Here is a 17,653-nt window from a genome sequence, read left to right on the forward strand (position 1 = left end):
AGAAACTATGTCAGTTAAATATCATTAATTAAAAAAACTCTAAAAAGTATTAATGTAAGACTTATTTTATTATTTTAATATAATTGACAATATAATATTTAAAATTACTTGCATTCAGTTTTACCTTCTTCAGGTAGTATTTTAGAAATCAATTCGACAAACTTCGTTAATGGACATAAAGTTTGACATCCAGACAATTTTAACAGTCTGGGACCTTTATCATCCCAGTTATCCCAGAATAGTTTTATTCCAGGCACTCCCCCTTTAACATGGAGTTCAATTAAAACATAAGATCCATAATTGGGCGTATGATTGTTGTAAACTCCAAGAGATGCCAACAAGGCGGCTACATTGAATTCGTGAGCTGAGTAAAGGTAGATCTTCTTTCCAAACTTACCATCGTTGGCAGCCATTTTCCTTTTGATATTTTCGAGCACTTGTTGTAGGAAATTTCCAGCAAACATCTTCTTTAATTCAGTGGTTCCCGTCAGTTGGTAGTAATACTTGGCTGACAGCTCATCCATGGGTTCAGGATATATGCTCTTTGTCCAATCTGGGAGTTTCAGACCTAAATCTTCTTTTGCTTGGAAACCTAAATATACACGATTGACGGCTTCAAAGTCGGTTACGTTTACGCCAGTGTTATCTGAAATATATTTGAATATCTTCTTGTTTCTGCGGAATACCAACTTGTTGTTTGGTGATTGTAATACTTTTTTGTATTCTGGTTTGAACTTAGGACAGAAATATCCCATTAGTGCCTAAAAAAGATCTTATTAGTCATTATTCCAAAACTAAAAGCAAAAAATAGTTAAATATTTATAATATTTATATTTATATTAATATGCATATCTTGCATATTTTGCGTAATTTGCATATTTTTCATATTTTGCCTATTTTGCATATTTTACATATTTTACATATTTTGCATATTTTGCATATTTTGCATATTTGGCACATTTATCATATTTTATGCAACTAGTAAGTTTTTGCATATTTTTATATAATGGAGGTAAAATGCATAAAAACAGTATCCATATGGATAAAATCCATATGGTATATGGATTTTACTGTATTTGATATTTTACAATAGACAAAAATAATTACAGGGAGAAATACCCATTATTCCTTCGTAGTTTAAATGAAAATAAATGGTGCTGTTAACTTGTTAATAAAACTTGTTCTTGGTATCTTACACTATAACAACAACAATATAATCTCGTCAATGACTTTATAAGTCATGATTCTTTACATGACTAACAAGTAAAACATAAACAGCATTGAGAGAAGAATCAAAACTAAAGCTTCTATATAAAGTAATAGAAAAAATAAGCTTATAAAAACATTGTGTTTTATTATTAATAACTACTTATATAACAGTAACAAAACCTTACCGGATCCTGTGCCAAAGGCAAATAATTGAACGGAATAGGTTGCCAACCCCGAAGATCCCTACTAATTTCGTCATCTTTGTTAGGTGGGAATAGACCAGCTAGTACCAACTCTAAAGTCATTTTTGTTCGATTCATATTTGTACTTTGAGCTTCCACCATTTCTGGATAAAATACATCTCCCAGAAATTGTCTGTAACGTCTTCTTAATCGGCGACCAATTTGAAACGCCCTTTTCTTACCATTCTACAATAAGAAAAAAACATATGTTTAATATACCTATATTGGAAAAGCGAAAAACAAAAAATTGATGGAAATAGGAGAAGAGATATAAAGAAACCAAAAAAAAATGATAAAGCCATGGCGTAATTGTAAAGAAAAAAGGAATAGTGTTATTCAGTGCAATGTTATGTCTCAAAATGATCAAAAAACAATATCTGATCAGTTCTGGACTTTTACTTGAAACGAAAAACGACTTTACATCGATAATTTAGTAAAAGTTATTTATACAAATAGACAAAGAGATAGGAAAGATCCAGAAAAATCTAAGGGAGTTAATACTTTTATTTATCATCTAAAAAAGGCGAAGCTATGGTCCTAGTCTGTAAAACTTTATTCCTAAACACTTTTTCCATCGGTAAATCATGTATTTGGGGTTGAAAGCTTTAAACTATAGGAAATAATACCAGTGAAAAATTAAAAACAAATAAGGATTTGATGACAAAAAAACGACTTTTTAGATGGTTTGTCTAAAATGCGCATTATTGTAGAAAAAGGACAACACAGATATATTTAAAATCGGAAATTTCATCCAAGCAACAATTTTACAAAATGAACACAGATTATTGTAAGTCAAAAAATAAAAAGACGAATTGCGAATTAAGGTATCGATATTGGTCATGTTCTCAGACTCATAATTACTTAGGCTTTTGTGGTTTTGTGGAATAAATATATGCAGCCCTTACTTCTTTAACAATAGTAGAGTAGACCATAGTTCATAAAGACATGGAGTATTAGATAAGTGAATTAATTCTTCTAATACTAAACTATTTTGAAACTTAAGATTTTTCTGTTCTAGAGTAGCTCAAAAAATTCGGCCAAAATATTCATGATCCAATAAAAACTATCCCATAGCCCCTTTGTTGCTCTGATTCTGAGTTAAGATCTTCTTGTTTTTCTCAATACGTAAGTTCTGTTAGCGCATGTCCTTTGAATACACATTTGGCCATTTTCTTGACGAGGTGTACACTCTCAGTGAGAGTTGTATTGCTCAGAACGTATACTCCGATGACCTTGTACACAGTCTTTGTTATGTTCTGCTAGTTTATCGAGTTGTTCTCGTCATTACAACACTAGCGTAGATTTTGTCTTCATCATAGAGCCCAATATATGTGCATATATTCATCCAGTTAAGTTTAAAAGCCCATGACAGATGATAATCGAATTTCAAGACTAAACTAAACCATAGTTTGTGAACTTTATGATGTAGAGCTTTATTTGAGGCATTGACACATTGGATAATTTATGATGTTTTAAAAGTGGCATACAAAATATTATAAAGAAAATAAATTATGCATGGATAAATGGATTTAAAGTGTATTTACCTTAGTAAGTTGACCAATTCCAGTAGGAAAATAATCTAAATCTTTATAGGGATCATTTGGATACCTCTCGTATTGTGTCCTTTCTACTGTTCGATTTCCATGTCTAAATAACTAAAAAAATCAAAAAGAAGTAGACCATTAAAATTAATAAAAATACACAAAACATTATTTACATAATAATAAATCTAAAATCATGTTAATTTAAATTCTCATATAATCCAATAATATTGAAATCCCATTAAACCGCTAGTAAAATTATGGAGGAAAATTTGCTCTATTGTAATTATTTTATAATATATTGTTTTAGGGATTATAGTTCGTGGTTAGAAAGTATTTGATCTTGTCAGCAAATGTAGCCGCTGAGACCGCTTTTTAAACATGTGAGCTTATAGCCCTAGCGTCTCCTCCGGGCTACATCGTAGGCAGAACTGAAATATCTAGAAAAGAGTGAAGATATAACAAATGTATACTGTAAATGATGTTAGAAAATCTAACATTTTAAAAACCGATTTAAAAGATTTAACTGAAATATAGACAAACAACCAGCATCGAGTGGTTAAGTGTTTTTACCGGATATTTAAAATGTAATAAAAGGAAATTACAAAATATTATCAAAACCTGACGACAAATATATTCTCAAACCCATAATTAATGTAAAAGTAAAATAAGCATAGACCAAACAACAATATAAGTATTAATGTTTGTTTACTACCCATATCTCGAATAATTTTCATCGTTTTCTTTTCTTAGCTGTTAGCTTCCAATCTCTGATTCTTATCTCTCTGATATCTTCCATCACTATATCTCTCCATTTCTTTGTTGGTCTTTCCCTCTTTTTCCCCCCAGGTACTCTCCAACCAATATTCTTGACATGTCTACTACTCTGCATTCTTTCTAGATACGAGCCATTCTAGTCTACGTTTTTTTACCATTTTCCCATATCTTTTTTTTCCCATGCTTCCAATCTGTTATGTGTGGTTTTGTTTATAGTCCAAGTCTCGGCAGCGTTGTGGGTCTAATCATAGTTTTGTATACTCTTATTTTTGTATTATGAGATATACTTTTCTACTTATGAAATTATTTTATTCATGGTTTCAGCATATCTGTTGCTCTTGGTTAGTCTCAGGTTGATTTTAGTTTCTTTTTTATGTCTGATTAATAACGGTACATATTCATCAACCTTCTTGAATTCTACAACTGATCCATCCTCCATCTCTTTAATTTAAAGGAGCCCCTGGTGTTTATTCCTTATTTGCTCTAGATTTTCATGTACTAGGATTCATAAATATTAAGTCTCAGTCACATTTTAGTGTTTTCCCGAATCAGTCTTTTTAATATACTTGCTAGTTCTTCTCCATTTGGAAGGAGAACTACGTCATCATCACATGCTAAGCATTGATTCTTGTTGTATAAAAGGGTGCCAGACCTATTTATCCCACTTAGTCTTACAATTTTTTCTAGAACTATATTTATTAGCAAGGTAGACAAGGGGTCTCCTTACCAAACACCTTTTCTCACTTCAAATTCTTCTGAGACTGCACCATTGCCTTTCACAGCACATGATTTATCTAATTGTCATTTTTTACTAATCTTACATTTTTTCAGGCGGTATGGTAGGCGGCTTTGTAATTAATGAAAAGTACTTGTGCTGAAATGGTGTATTCATAGTGTTACGAAAGATTTATCCCATATAGAAAAAGTCCTTTGAAAAAAAAAAGAATTAGTTCGAGAACATTCAAAATTACAGTCACAATTTATGAAATGTCTAGTAAAATATATATAAATCGATGTTTTGACAGATTAGAGTAGTAGTAGTATTGTGAGTTTTGAAGTTAATACTTGTCATTGTATTAAGTATTGTAAACAATTTGGTAAATAAGTTATTTTTAAAAAGGGTAAAAATAGTAATTGATAAGAATTTGTTTTCGCATAAAAATTTAATTGGTTGTAGATCTTCCTTTACGAAATTTTTCCTGATATTCTCTTAGATTCATCTTCACATACATTTCCAATCGATTTTTAATTGGCATGGTGAGTACGTTGTATATTACCTATAAGAAAGATATTCTTCTATAGTTTGCGCATTCATTTCTAACTCCATTTTTGTGTAATATAATAAGGATTATAATGGACTTGTTCCATTTTTGGAGCATTTCTTCCGTATCCCACAAGTCTGCTATTAGCTCACAAAGTTGGTTTCGTAAAGCCTCTCCTCGATATTTTAAGTTATCTGCTACAATACCGCTATTTTACATCTTTGTAGAAGTTTTTTATTTCGTTTTTTTTAGTAATTTTCTTCTATACGTTTTACTGTGTCATCCATATGATTTCTTTTCCGCGCACTTGAAATTTTCTTTAATTTTTTTCGTTTTTCGACATACATTTTAAGGTCGTCTTGTTTTTGCGATCGCAAACTTTTTAATCTTAAATCTGATCTTTTTTTCAACTCTGTTCTTCATTTGTCATCGAATCAGTGGTTTTTCTAAATTTTGTTTGTATTTGGTATGCTCTTCGACGTTGCTTTCTAGACCAGATCTCATACTAGTTCATAAACTACCTGGACAAACAACACTAATGGATGTGGTGAAACCTAACAACGATAATTTGTGTAATAAAAACAAGAACATCGCCAAGTTCAGAGATCAGGAGATACAATTAAAAAGACAATGGTACTACTGGTGGCATTTCAAAGAATCTCTTAGGGAACATTAACCAACTGGGTCTTAGTGAAAATCTTTATAATACCATGCAATAAAGACAAAAATATTACGATAAGGGAGAAAATAATGAAAGAAAAAAGTCAAAACAGAGAGTTCAGAATTTAAGGAAGTAAAACAGTTTAAATACTTGGAGGTGGCAATACGCAAAACCAGAGAATTAATGCCAGAAATAAAATAAAAGTAGTCGCAGCAAATATAGCTTATTTTACAAATAAAATATTACCTAAAAGCAAAAACACTAACAAAGAAAACTAAGACCAAACATATAATATAATACGATAAGTAGACAAATATTATTATAAATAGGGGAAACAATAACAGTGACTAACAAACATGAAGCAGACTTAAGACTAGTGTAAACTAAGATCATGAGAACCATATACCATATTGGGACTAATTAATATAGATCAAAATGAATGTAGAAGCAAAACAAATGCAGAGATTAACAAAGTAATGAAATAAGATATCGTTACCAAAATAAAGCAATGCAAAACTGGATGGTTAAGTCATATCTGGTGAGAGGAAGATGAAGTAGTGCCGTACATGATGATAGAATGGCATCGGGAAGGAAAAGAGAAAAGGAGAAGACCAAGATCAAAGTGGTTGAAAGAAGCTGAAGACAATTTACAGAAGCAAAAATAAAAGGATAGCAGGAAAAAATATGCATTTCAAAGCAAGAAGTTTATATGTAATCGAAAATTCTTGATATTTTTTGTTTAATTTAAGTTCAAATTTCATTTTTGAGTGAGGTCTTTACATTGTCCTTTTATTTTAATAAAAGAACTGATAAAATATAACATACCAGACAGTATAAACAAGATAAAATATTATTTTGTTTATTTGTGTGGCAGCGTATAAGAATAATAGCGATAATTTAATTTTTTAGTATTGCTGTTTTAAGGCAAATCCGTTTAATATTCTTGCATGACAGAAAATAGAAAGCTTTTTATAAAAGGGGATGTGATTTGTTATTGACTTGTTTCAATTTATTCATTTATTCACCAACTGATGAGATTGATTCTACTATTATTACTGTTATCAGAATTTATAAGAAAGGTTTAATTATGTTTTCCATTTACCAATTTACATTTCAATTCCTTAAATCAAATGGTTAATACAGCGTTTCCATGGATATTTTCAAGAAATTCTAATAAAAGCACTTGTAAAACATGTACGTTCAAATTTATTTATTTATACGACCTCACATTTTGCGAAAATATAGTACGATCATAAACAAGTTAATGTCAGTATATGCACCCCGTTAAGTTAAAACACCCTCACTCTCAGAATTCAATTTTTTTCATTTTTTTTACGTTCTTTGTTATTAAAAAATAAGGCTCAAGGTAACAACCTGCAGTCTCCTCAAAAAAAAAGTTATACTCTTGCTGTATAACTTTTTAAATATGCTGTAAAAATATCAGAAAATTTATTCAGGTTGTGTCGATGTCAAAAAATATATTTAACCCCGGCAAAACCGTTAAAAACCGTGCAAAACATGGTTTTTTGAAGGGTTAAAACGTGTTTCGCCCAATTTCTAGTGTCCTAAAGGCTTTATCTAATTTGTAATATATGTAAATATTTAATTTATAAAAAAAATTAATTCGATTTATTTTGAAATCTATGAGATGAAGAAAACCCCCCAAAAACCCTAAAAAAACAGTTTTTCGAATTTATGAAGACGGCGCACCATACGCAAAATCTGATAAAAGTCAAAGATATAGTTCTGTAACCCTTTTTTTTAATTTCAACATGTACATCTTTAATAATCAACTTTTATAACTTTATTTAGAAGAATAAAGCACTAGGTCCTAAACCATTTGCTAATGAAGATAGTGACCTTTAAAATAACACCATAAAAGTCCATTTTCACTTAGAGCGATAGAACAACATGAGGACTTAATGTTTTATTCCTCTACACATGTGAATTACCGCCGCACATAGTGTTGCATATCTCTATGATGACAGGTACTTTTACCATTTATGGTGTGTTTACAGTTGTTTTTACTAATAATTATAACAATGTACCACAATTCTTTGTGGTACATTGCGAGAAAGATTGTTGAACTGCTGAAAAGTTCTGCGAATTCTTCTTCTTCGAATGCATTTACGGGGGGGTAAGCTACCAATATTTTTAAATTATTAAAAAAAACGTAACCTCAAAAAGTAACTGTAGTGATTTGATACGAACCTTAGACTAGAAGTAATATGAAATATTTTACAACCAACATTATATTATTCAGAATCAAATAATAAAAAAAAAATTAAGTTGACTGTCAAACCACCAGAAATAGACACATATTTCAAACAAAACTGAAAAATAATTTGACTTCAGATGAAAAAATTTGTGGATGAAGAATGCACATTTGGATGCATCTAAATTAACGCATGATTTAAAAAGCGAGGACTTTAAAAAGGCTAATAATACCCTTGATCTGCAAACTGGTGATCTGCAAAAAATGTTTGCCATCACACCTTGTAACAAATTGCTTAAGATTTTACAAGACAAAACTTTGGACATTGAATTACACTTGTATGATTCTTCTGATTCATCAGTCCATTGCATTATGTGAGATGAATTCAAAAGAGCTCGTAGTGGAAATGAAATCAGATCTGCATTACTGAAATAGGAAGATACCGTTATTCCTGGTAGTGAGATAGAAGAAATCGTACTATGGTCGGAAAATTGTTACGGCCAGAATAAAAATGTTAGCATTATGTGTTTCTTTTGGATATTTAATAAGTATCCTCAAGTAAAAATCATCACTCAGAAGTTTCTACTAATGCGCTGATAAAGCGAAAGAGAAAATAACTTAACATGTCTATTTTAACGGCCTAGGACTGGCAGCAATTAGTCAGACAAACCTAAATGAAATATACCGTACATAATATGGAACTATACTAAAATAACAATCAAGATAGACTAGAAATAAACAAACCTCCTCCTCCTAAGTGCCTTCTCTGTTGAGGTTGGCGATCAATATGGCAAATTTCTCTCTGGGATACAACACCATGTCCATTACACGCAGAAACATTTGTTTTTATTATAAATACATTATGTAAATAACAATAGGTAGAATATCAAGATGGCCGCTGTCGAAGACGTACGGCCAATTGATGGTGAAAACTTGGAAATAAATTTTAAATGCTGCGCTAAAAAAGAGTGTAAAATAGTTGTGTGTAAATATTGTTATAGTGTTTTTCACTCTAGCTGTGCAAAAAGATGTGGATTTGAAACATGTGAGAGAAATATCATAATATGCTGTGACAAAAAAGGCGGTGATACCAAAACAAACGAGATGTCAACTACAGAAGAATTATCCAAACTGAGATTAGAAAATGACCTCTTAAAAAGACTAATTATGGAAATGGAAGACAAAAATGTTGTATTAAAAGAAAACAATAATTTATTGCGCCAAAAAGTAAGTTATCTAGAGCAAAAAACCGCAAAAAAAACTGAATACGAAAGTGTAAATAAACAAGATCAGATAATGGAACACTCTGTTGATAAAAAATTCTCAAGGTCGGTACCACCTCCTACACAAAATAGATCATTCACAGAAGTGGTAGCTCAAACGTCAAAAAGTTTAAGTAGTTCCTCTGTACAGAAGACAAGTGACAACATTAATGTCAACCTCAAAAATAAACAAACAACTGAGGTTAATGAGCAAATAAAAAAACATAAAATAACTGAGGAAAACAGCAATAGTGACTCAGATGGGTTCCAAAAAGTTATACACAGGAGACATCGGTACATAACTAAAAAAAATATAGGAACGGCAGTAAGCGATGACGATAGCACAAGTGGTTTTGCAGGGGAAAAGAAAAAAGTGTGGCTATACTTGTATAGAGTGAAGAGAACAACAAAACAAGAGGAGATATGTAAATTTCTAATAGAAAAGAGGAAAATGCAACAAGATTCTATTATGGTAAAGGAATTGCCAAGTCAAGAAAATATGTTGAAGAGATTTGTTGTATCGGCTCCCTTTGAATATAAGGATGACATGTATAAACCAGAGTTTTGGCCTAATGGTGTTGGCATAAAAAGGTTCCAGATGCATCGTCATAAGGATTTTCTAGATAACCGAGGTGGAAATTTTTCATAGGAGAAAATAGAGAGCACAAGACACATCAACACAAGGAAATTGAAATACAAAACACAGTCACACGAGCAAAGAATATAAGTATCATCCACCAGAACCTCCAATCCATAGGAAATTGTATTGATGAAATAGAAGAACTTCTAACAAACAACAGTGACTGTAAAATATTGTGCACAACAGAACATTGGAAAACTAAAGAAGAATTAAGTGAATATGGAATTAACAATTTTGTGCTGACAGCTAGTCATTGTAGAAATAATGTGAACGAACATGGAGGAACAGCTATATATCTTAGTAAAGACATCATTGGCCAGGAAAGAAAGGATATACAAGAGTTATCAGTAGATAGGGTAATAGAGTGTGCTGTATGCGAAGCTAATGTAGGTAATAACAAACTCATTATAGCATCAGTTTACAGACCATCAGGTAGCGATGTGGCAGTTTTTTTAAACAAATTTGATATTATACTGGGAAGAATTATGATAGAAAACACAATTATAATTATAGGGGGAGATTTCAATATCGATCTTAAGAATAACACATTAGATAAAGTAAAATTTTGTATGTTAATTAACTCATATAATATTTGTCATGTAATTGAAGACTACACTAGAGTAACTGCCACATCTAAAACTTGTATAGATAACATACTAACAAATATGCAATCATATGTGTCAGTAGAAGTCTTGCACGCTGGAATCTCTGATCATTCTGCCCAAAAATTAACTTTTCAGGTAGAGGAAGCAGAAACGAATACTCTTGAAATGAAAAGACATTTTAGTACAAATAATATTGAAACCTTTATAAGTAAATTACATAATCATGACTGGCTTAATTTAAGTTACAAATGTGTAAATGATCAATGGAATACTTTCTTAAATCAGTTTCTGTATATATTCAATCAGTGCTTTCCTTTTAAGAAGTTAGATTCTAGGCAACGTAAAAAAGGCCTTAATAAAAGAGATGATCCAGAGATAATAGAATGTAAGACTCGCTTAGACATCTTGTTGACAATGAGCAGAGTTAACCATAAATTCTATGATTCCTATAGACAGGTAAAAAAAGAATATAATAAGAAACTAATAACAAAACGATCAAAGCTATATGAAAACAGGATGTCTGAAGCTGCCAACAAAAATAAATGCATGTGGCAAATTGTTAGTGAAATTAATGGTCAATTAAAAAGTGTAAATTCAATAAAAGTAGGGGGTAGTCCTCAAGAGATTGCTGATAAATACATGATCCACTTAAATACTGCTTTAAATAACACTTTATCTCAATTACAATACACTGAATATAAAGACAACATTGCAACTAACATAAATTCACTGTTTGTCGCACCTGTGATAGAAACTGAAATTATGGATATAACTAAAAATTTAAAAAACAAAATGAGTTGTGGAATTGATGAAATACCCACTAAAATCCTTAAACTGTGTATAAAGGAGATAGTGAATCCTCTCACTACAATCATAAATAATTCACTAAAATCTGGTGTATTTCCTGAATGCCTGAAAACTGCCATAGTAACACCTGTTTACAAAAAGGGTGATCCTAAATTAATATAACTATAGACCAATTAGCCTTCTATGTTCCTTTTCAAAAATCTTAGAAATGACTATGTATAGGCCGATAACAGAATTTTTAACAAAATGTCATATTATTAGTGCAAATCAGCATGGTTATCAACAGGGAAAATCAACTCAGACTGCGATTTTTCAATTTGTCTGGGATATTTTGAAATGTACTGAGATTGGTCATATGGCTTTGGGTCTCTTTTTGGACCTATCAAAGGCATATGACTGTTTAGTGCATGACCTATTATTTGATAAATTGGAGAAATATGGTATACGTGGACCAGCATTGAACTGGTTTAAGTCCTACTTGGCAAATAGGAGACATTTAGTAAAAATACATAAAAACACTGAAATAGGCATCTCATCTGAAAGCACTATCAATATTGGAGTACCACAAGAAAGTGTGATTGGTCCTTTACTGTTTGTGATCTATATCAATGATCTTCATGGTCTAGTGGCTAATACTACTTCCAGCATAACAAATTATGCAGATGATACAAACATTTTAGTCAGTGGTAAAGACATGTCTGTTCTAAGCGTTAATGCTAGTTTAGAGTTCCAGAAAGCTAAAGACTGGTTTTCTATGAATAGGTTGGTTTTAAATCAAAATAAAACAGATCTTCTTTTGTTTAAGACAAATTATGCACATTCAGATATGCCAAACAGTATTATTGTAAATAATGACACTTTAAATATTAGCAGCAGTACCAAATTTTTAGGATTATATATTGACAGTTTTTTATGTTGGGATAAACATGTTGACCAGTTATGTATGTCTTTGAGTAAAGTGATTTACAGCTTTAGAGTTCTAAAAAAATACATGAATAGTAACTCATTAAAAACAGTGTATCATGCTAATTTTGAAGCAAAATTTAGATACGGTCTAATAAATTTTGGCCACAGTAGGGACATAAATAATGTATTTCTGGTTCAGAAAAAAATAATCAGAGTTATGTTTGACTTAAAAAGTAGGGAATCATGTAGAGGGCATTTTAGGAGTAATAATATTTTAACAGTTTACGCTGTATTTATTCAAGAATGCTTACTGTTTCTATATAAGAATAAAATACTCTTTAGGAACTTTGAGCCCAATAGTATAGTAAATACCAGGTTATATAATTATAAAATTCCAATACACAGGATAAGTATAACAGAAAAAAACGCTCTTTATTGCTGCATCAAATTGTTTAATAAACTGCCTGAACCTATTAAAAGGGAGGAAAGATTAAGTTTGTATAAACATCAAATATTTAAATTACTGGTAGCTCTTGAGCCATATTCTGTGGAGGACTATTTGTATATGTAACGGTTAGGAATAAGTAAATAATATTTTCGTTTGTGACACTGTTTTTTTTAAATAATTTTATGTTCACGGAATGTATATTATTTTCTAAAAATAAAGATATTGTTATGTTATTGTTATGTTATTGTTCATATAAATATTGTTACAATATCTAAATAAATATCTTTTTTTGGTTGAAAAAAGTTGCAGAAAAAAAATGCTCTTCTGTAAAATTATGAAAATGGACAGTGTTGTTTCCATCCAAGGTACGGAGTTATTAATTTTGAAAAAAATTTTACCTTCAGCCGCCTCCAAGAAAAGGCTTAACCGCCTCCAAGAAAAGGTTATAAGCTTTTTTCAAAAAAAAAATACATTTATAGGTTACACTCAACACTCAACTCAACCCACGGCTCTACATAAATCAAAAAATTGGGCCGAGTCTTATTTTTTAAACACATAAATAGTAGAAAATATGAGAAAATTGTTTCAGGTTGTGCCGATGTCAAAAAATGTGTTTTTGACATCGGCACCCCTAAAATCTTCGAAAAACTTGTTTTTTTTTTGGGGTTTCAAAGTGGTTCGCCCAATTTTTGAATATCCTAAAGGCTTCATTTAATTTAAAATATATATAAACCATAAAAAACCTTGATTTAATCTATTTTAAAGTCTATAAAATGAAAATCCCCCAAAACCCCTTAAAAAACAATTTTTTCAATAAAAATAGACAAGTTTTGTAAAAGCCTTAGGTATGCGTGTAAATTTTTTGAAATTTTTAAATTTATTCCATAAAAAGAAATAGAAACAAAAATTCACGTTCTTGGGGATAAGGAACCTAGTTAAAAAATTTCTTTATATTTTCTTTTATTTTTTTTATAGAATGAGGAAAAAAGACAGTTAAAGTGGATTGGATGAACATGACGAGAAAAGACAGATCACTTAGGAAGATATTGAATAATGAATGAAAATTATGTAAATTGTACGTTAAATAATTATTTTTTAACCAATAGACGGTTTCATACATAGCAAATTTAATAATATACATACGATTTAAATACTCACTGCATTGACAAGTAGTAATGTATCAGTGTCATCAACATACGATTTCACTTTTTTTCTTCTATCAGAACTTGTTTCTTCCACTGCAGATGGTAAACCTAAATCTTTAATATCTTCATCAATATTTGAGGACAAAGTTGTTACCTTCGTACCAATATTCTGGCGTCTTCTTTTTTCTAAATCCACTAGAGAGTTATTCTTTGAAAGTTCATCGTAACTTCGCTTATATAAGTCGCGTTTTCTTACATTTGTTGTAGATGGTGTTGTTGCAGATGTTGTTGTTGTAGCTTCTGGTGTAACAGCTGGTGTTGCCGTTGTAGCTTCTGTTGTTTTAGCTGTTGTTGTTATTGTAGCTTCTTCTGTAACAGCTTTAGTTGTAGCTTCTGTTTCAGCTGCTTCTGTTGTTGTTGTTGCAGCTTCTGTTGTTGTCGTAGTTGCAGCTTCTACTGTTGTTGTAGTTGCAGCTTCAGTAGTTACAACTGCTGTTGTTTTAGATTCTGTTTTAACAGCAGTTATTGTCGTAGTTTCTATTGGTACTGCTGTCGTAGAAGGCTTTACTTCCGTAATTTCTGTTTCAACAACGATTGTTGGCGTGGATTTTTTTATAGAAGGGTTTATGGTTGTAGCTTCCGTTACTACTGTTGTTATTGTGGATTCTTTTGTAGCAGGCTTTGTGGTTGTAGTTAATTTTGAGGTTGTTTGGCCTTCCTTTGCTGATTCTTGTTTATTTGTGTTAATTTTTGTTGTAGTTCTCTTGTTTGAGACTTGTGTATTTATATTCGTAGATTCCGATGTTTCTACTTTGGTAGATTCTTGGATACCAGTAGTAGTCAACCTTAAAATTTCAGTTTTATTTATGATGTCTGGTGTTTTATAGTCTAAGGAGCTATTTGAACTGGGACTAACTGTTATATTTTTTTTTACTTCTAAAATATTACTAGTTGATTGGGACTTGGAACCAGTAGTAGTAGGATTGTTAGTCTCTGTGGAATTATTGATTATATTTGACTTAGTAAAACCTGTTCTAGATTCGGATGTTTTTCTATTTAAGTTTGTAGTAGAAGAAACGATATCATATTGCGCTGTATGATCTGATGATCTTAATCGTTTTGGTGATATTGTGCGACCTCTTTGTTTAAGATACCATGTTACAATCTCCAAGCTTGCATCTGTCTTGTATATGTCATTAGGTTTGGCTTTTACGTACCATCTCCATTCCTCTTGTTGATTTTTGTCTAGATCTTTTCCATTAGACTCTTTTGGTGTGTTAGTTGAATCATCTTCTTCAGATTCAGGCTTTTGATTATTTGAATGATGTTTTATATTTTCTTCATCACTTTTCACACTTCTTGGTTCAATATCCACAGTCAAGTCTTTATATATTTCTTCAGATTCTTCACTTCGTTGGGAATCTTTGCCTCTTCTATTAAGATACCAAGACCAGTTATTATCACTAGGAGGAAAAGATTCACTAAGTTTTATATCTTCGGGATTTGTTTTAATATCCCTTTTTACTTTTGGCTTAGCGTCACTTAAATTTATCACTAGAATAGTTAAAACTAAAAAAATTACTTTGAATTTCATTTTTGAGATTACATCTAAATCGACACGTTTTCTTTATACTTTTTAAAGGAACTACTAATTTTATTAACTAGTGTTAAAAACTTTATCGTTTATATAAATGTGATACTAAAGATTTCTTCGATTATGTGTTACTTACTATCAGTTTTCCTGTTATGAAGGCTAAATTTAAATATTTATCAATTGAGAATTATTTTTGAATCTTAAAGAGTATACTGGGTATTATTTGTGTGTAAAACATATTTGATATCAGAAAAAGACACAACCAAGTAATTTAGGAAATTTTTTTGTTTTCTTTAAAACAGAAAAAAAGTTGTTGTCTGTATCTATGGCCTACACTCAGAGTCAAAATTTCAAAATTTTAATGCCTCATACAAACAATCAACATCGACTGCGGACACCCATCGGTAGGGATTTTCTGTAACGGTCTTTTATTCTTCTTTAGTTTTATGAGAAAAATAGTTACACCATCTTAGCAAAATAGCTCAGAGAAATAAGCTTTTTTTTCGTGACACTCGTCCGGTCAGACAAACGACAGTTGTTTTGAGTAGAATGGGCCTCTATAATAGGGTGGAACGAAAAAGTCGAAGTCATTATTTTTTTTGGGGCTAGTGCGGAAAAGTTGCGTTTTGATGTATAATAAAACTGTAAAAAATATTTTTTGGATTTGACCCTATCTTCAGGTTCTATATTGAATTTAAATTTTTGGAAATAACAAAAAAAAAATAAAATTTAAAAAATTTATTTTTTTATTAGTTTTTTTAATCAAAATAATTGTTTTATGATACAATATACATTTTATGATTGGTAGTCTGATTTTATGTTAAAAAACGGCATAATATTTCTAGACTGCAACCTTGAACGAATAAAGCCATCCCTTGATTCTGGTCCATAAATAGCAGCTGATGCTTCAGTTACTAACTTAACAGTTCTTTCGACAGATTGGGTATGACAGGGGCAGTTTAAGACCTCTATTTTGTTGTGATTCCCGGAATCAATCATATCCCTTACATTTTCATTGGAAATATGTTTTAGCAAAGGCGGAGCCGTAACACTGCATTCAGAAATAGAAATTAAGTCAATATAATCTTCAGCACTAAAATTTAATGTTGGTATTTTAAATCTCCGGATCTTTTTTTCTTTCTGACTTTGTCTAGCTGTCAGCACTCTGCGTAGTCCTAGCTCCCGTATATGTTTTCGTTCATCTTTTATCATTCCGAGTAATAAATTTTCGGGATGGGAAAAATAAGCATTCCTTTGGATAACTGCATCGACAATTTTTCTTTGGTCAACTGGTAGAAATCGTAAATAATGGATCATTCGCCATAAATGTTTCGAACCATCAGAACAGCTTGGATACAGTTTTATATAAAACCAAACTGGTGCATACACTTTTTGGATGAAACTTACTAACATAATTAATTGAGGGCTGGGACATTCAGTGCCAACATACAATCGAAGCAACCGATTAGCAACTGTCAGCCACCTTGCGTGTGATATTTTCCCAGGTTTTTGAAGGCTCAAATCGTTAGGACATTTTCCTGCAGAAACTGCTTAACTGATTTGGTACAAGTACTTCTGATCGGTACTAAGGTCTGTTGTTTCTAATAATACTGGTAGGTTGTTTTCTATTGCAACGAAATTGACGACAGCTTTCTCTTCACAGCGTTCCAGAAGTTTTTCTATTGGCCCCGAAAAACCAAGTGGTCCACTGGTGCGTCCATCTAACTGTTGTATTAAATGACGTAGAGGTAGTTCGTTGCAATGAAATAAGCATACTAGCCATTGAAGTGAGGTGCCGCAGTATTCTTCCAGTTTTCTTATAACGCCTACTTGAGGGCTAGTGTTCACTACCGTACCATCGCATCCAACTGCGCTTAACTTCGATATATCAATATTATTTTTCAGGATGAATGTCTGTATGTAGGTATGTGCCCTAGATATCGAAAGCCTGGTTCTTCAATAATTGTTACATGTTCTTCTGTAACTACTTTTCTATAAAACTTTTTGCCTTTTTTTTTGTTGCAAGACAGTCTTGTCTTTACGCCCATCAAAAAATATACTTCTGATTGACAGTCCCTCCTTCTGCTTCTGGAGTGAACGTCTATGAGATGCACGCTGTCGCCTTATTTTCATTCTATCAATTACTTTCGATGTATCAGTCACAGTTATAACTCCCATATCTTTTAAGACCGCTGATGCTATAATTGCAGCAGAACGATCGGAGACCCCGGTTCTGTCGCACGCCGAAGCTAAACTTGGCAAGCAAATCCGCATTTGTGACATAGATGGTTGGACTGTAACTGTTGACAAATGGGCAATGAATTCTTCTTCATGATCAT

The 17,653-nt window shown here is 31.4% G+C and overlaps 1 protein-coding gene across 1 annotated transcript; it reads right to left on the reverse strand.

The window, feature by feature from the left end:
* Positions 1–47: 47 nt before the first annotated feature.
* On the reverse strand, positions 48–15,396 carry LOC140440171 (uncharacterized). Its single transcript, XM_072530492.1, has 4 exons — positions 13,734–15,396; positions 2,996–3,106; positions 1,395–1,637; positions 48–761 (listed from the first exon to the last, which is right to left on the reverse strand). The coding sequence occupies exons 1-4, from the start codon at positions 15,312–15,314 to the stop codon at positions 105–107; spliced, it is 2,592 nt and encodes an 863-aa protein (XP_072386593.1). The 5' UTR covers positions 15,315–15,396; the 3' UTR covers positions 48–104.
* Between the last annotated feature and the right edge of the window lie 2,257 nt (positions 15,397–17,653).

This window comes from Diabrotica undecimpunctata, chromosome 4 (assembly GCF_040954645.1).
Source record: "Diabrotica undecimpunctata isolate CICGRU chromosome 4, icDiaUnde3, whole genome shotgun sequence".
Taxonomy (NCBI): domain Eukaryota; kingdom Metazoa; phylum Arthropoda; class Insecta; order Coleoptera; family Chrysomelidae; genus Diabrotica; species Diabrotica undecimpunctata.

Bases quoted from the DNA above. Each gene is read 5' to 3' on its own strand.
- LOC140440171 (XM_072530492.1), bottom strand. From the start codon at position 15,314: ATGAAATTCAAAGTAATTTTTTTAGTTTTAACTATTCTAGTGATAAAT. The intron at 3,107-13,733 runs GTGAGTATTTAA...TGATTTTTTTAG, and splicing joins CATTACTACTTGTCAATGCA to TTATTTAGACATGGAAATCG. The intron at 762-1,394 runs GTAAGGTTTTGT...GATCTTTTTTAG, and splicing joins TGCCTTTGGCACAGGATCCG to GCACTAATGGGATATTTCTG.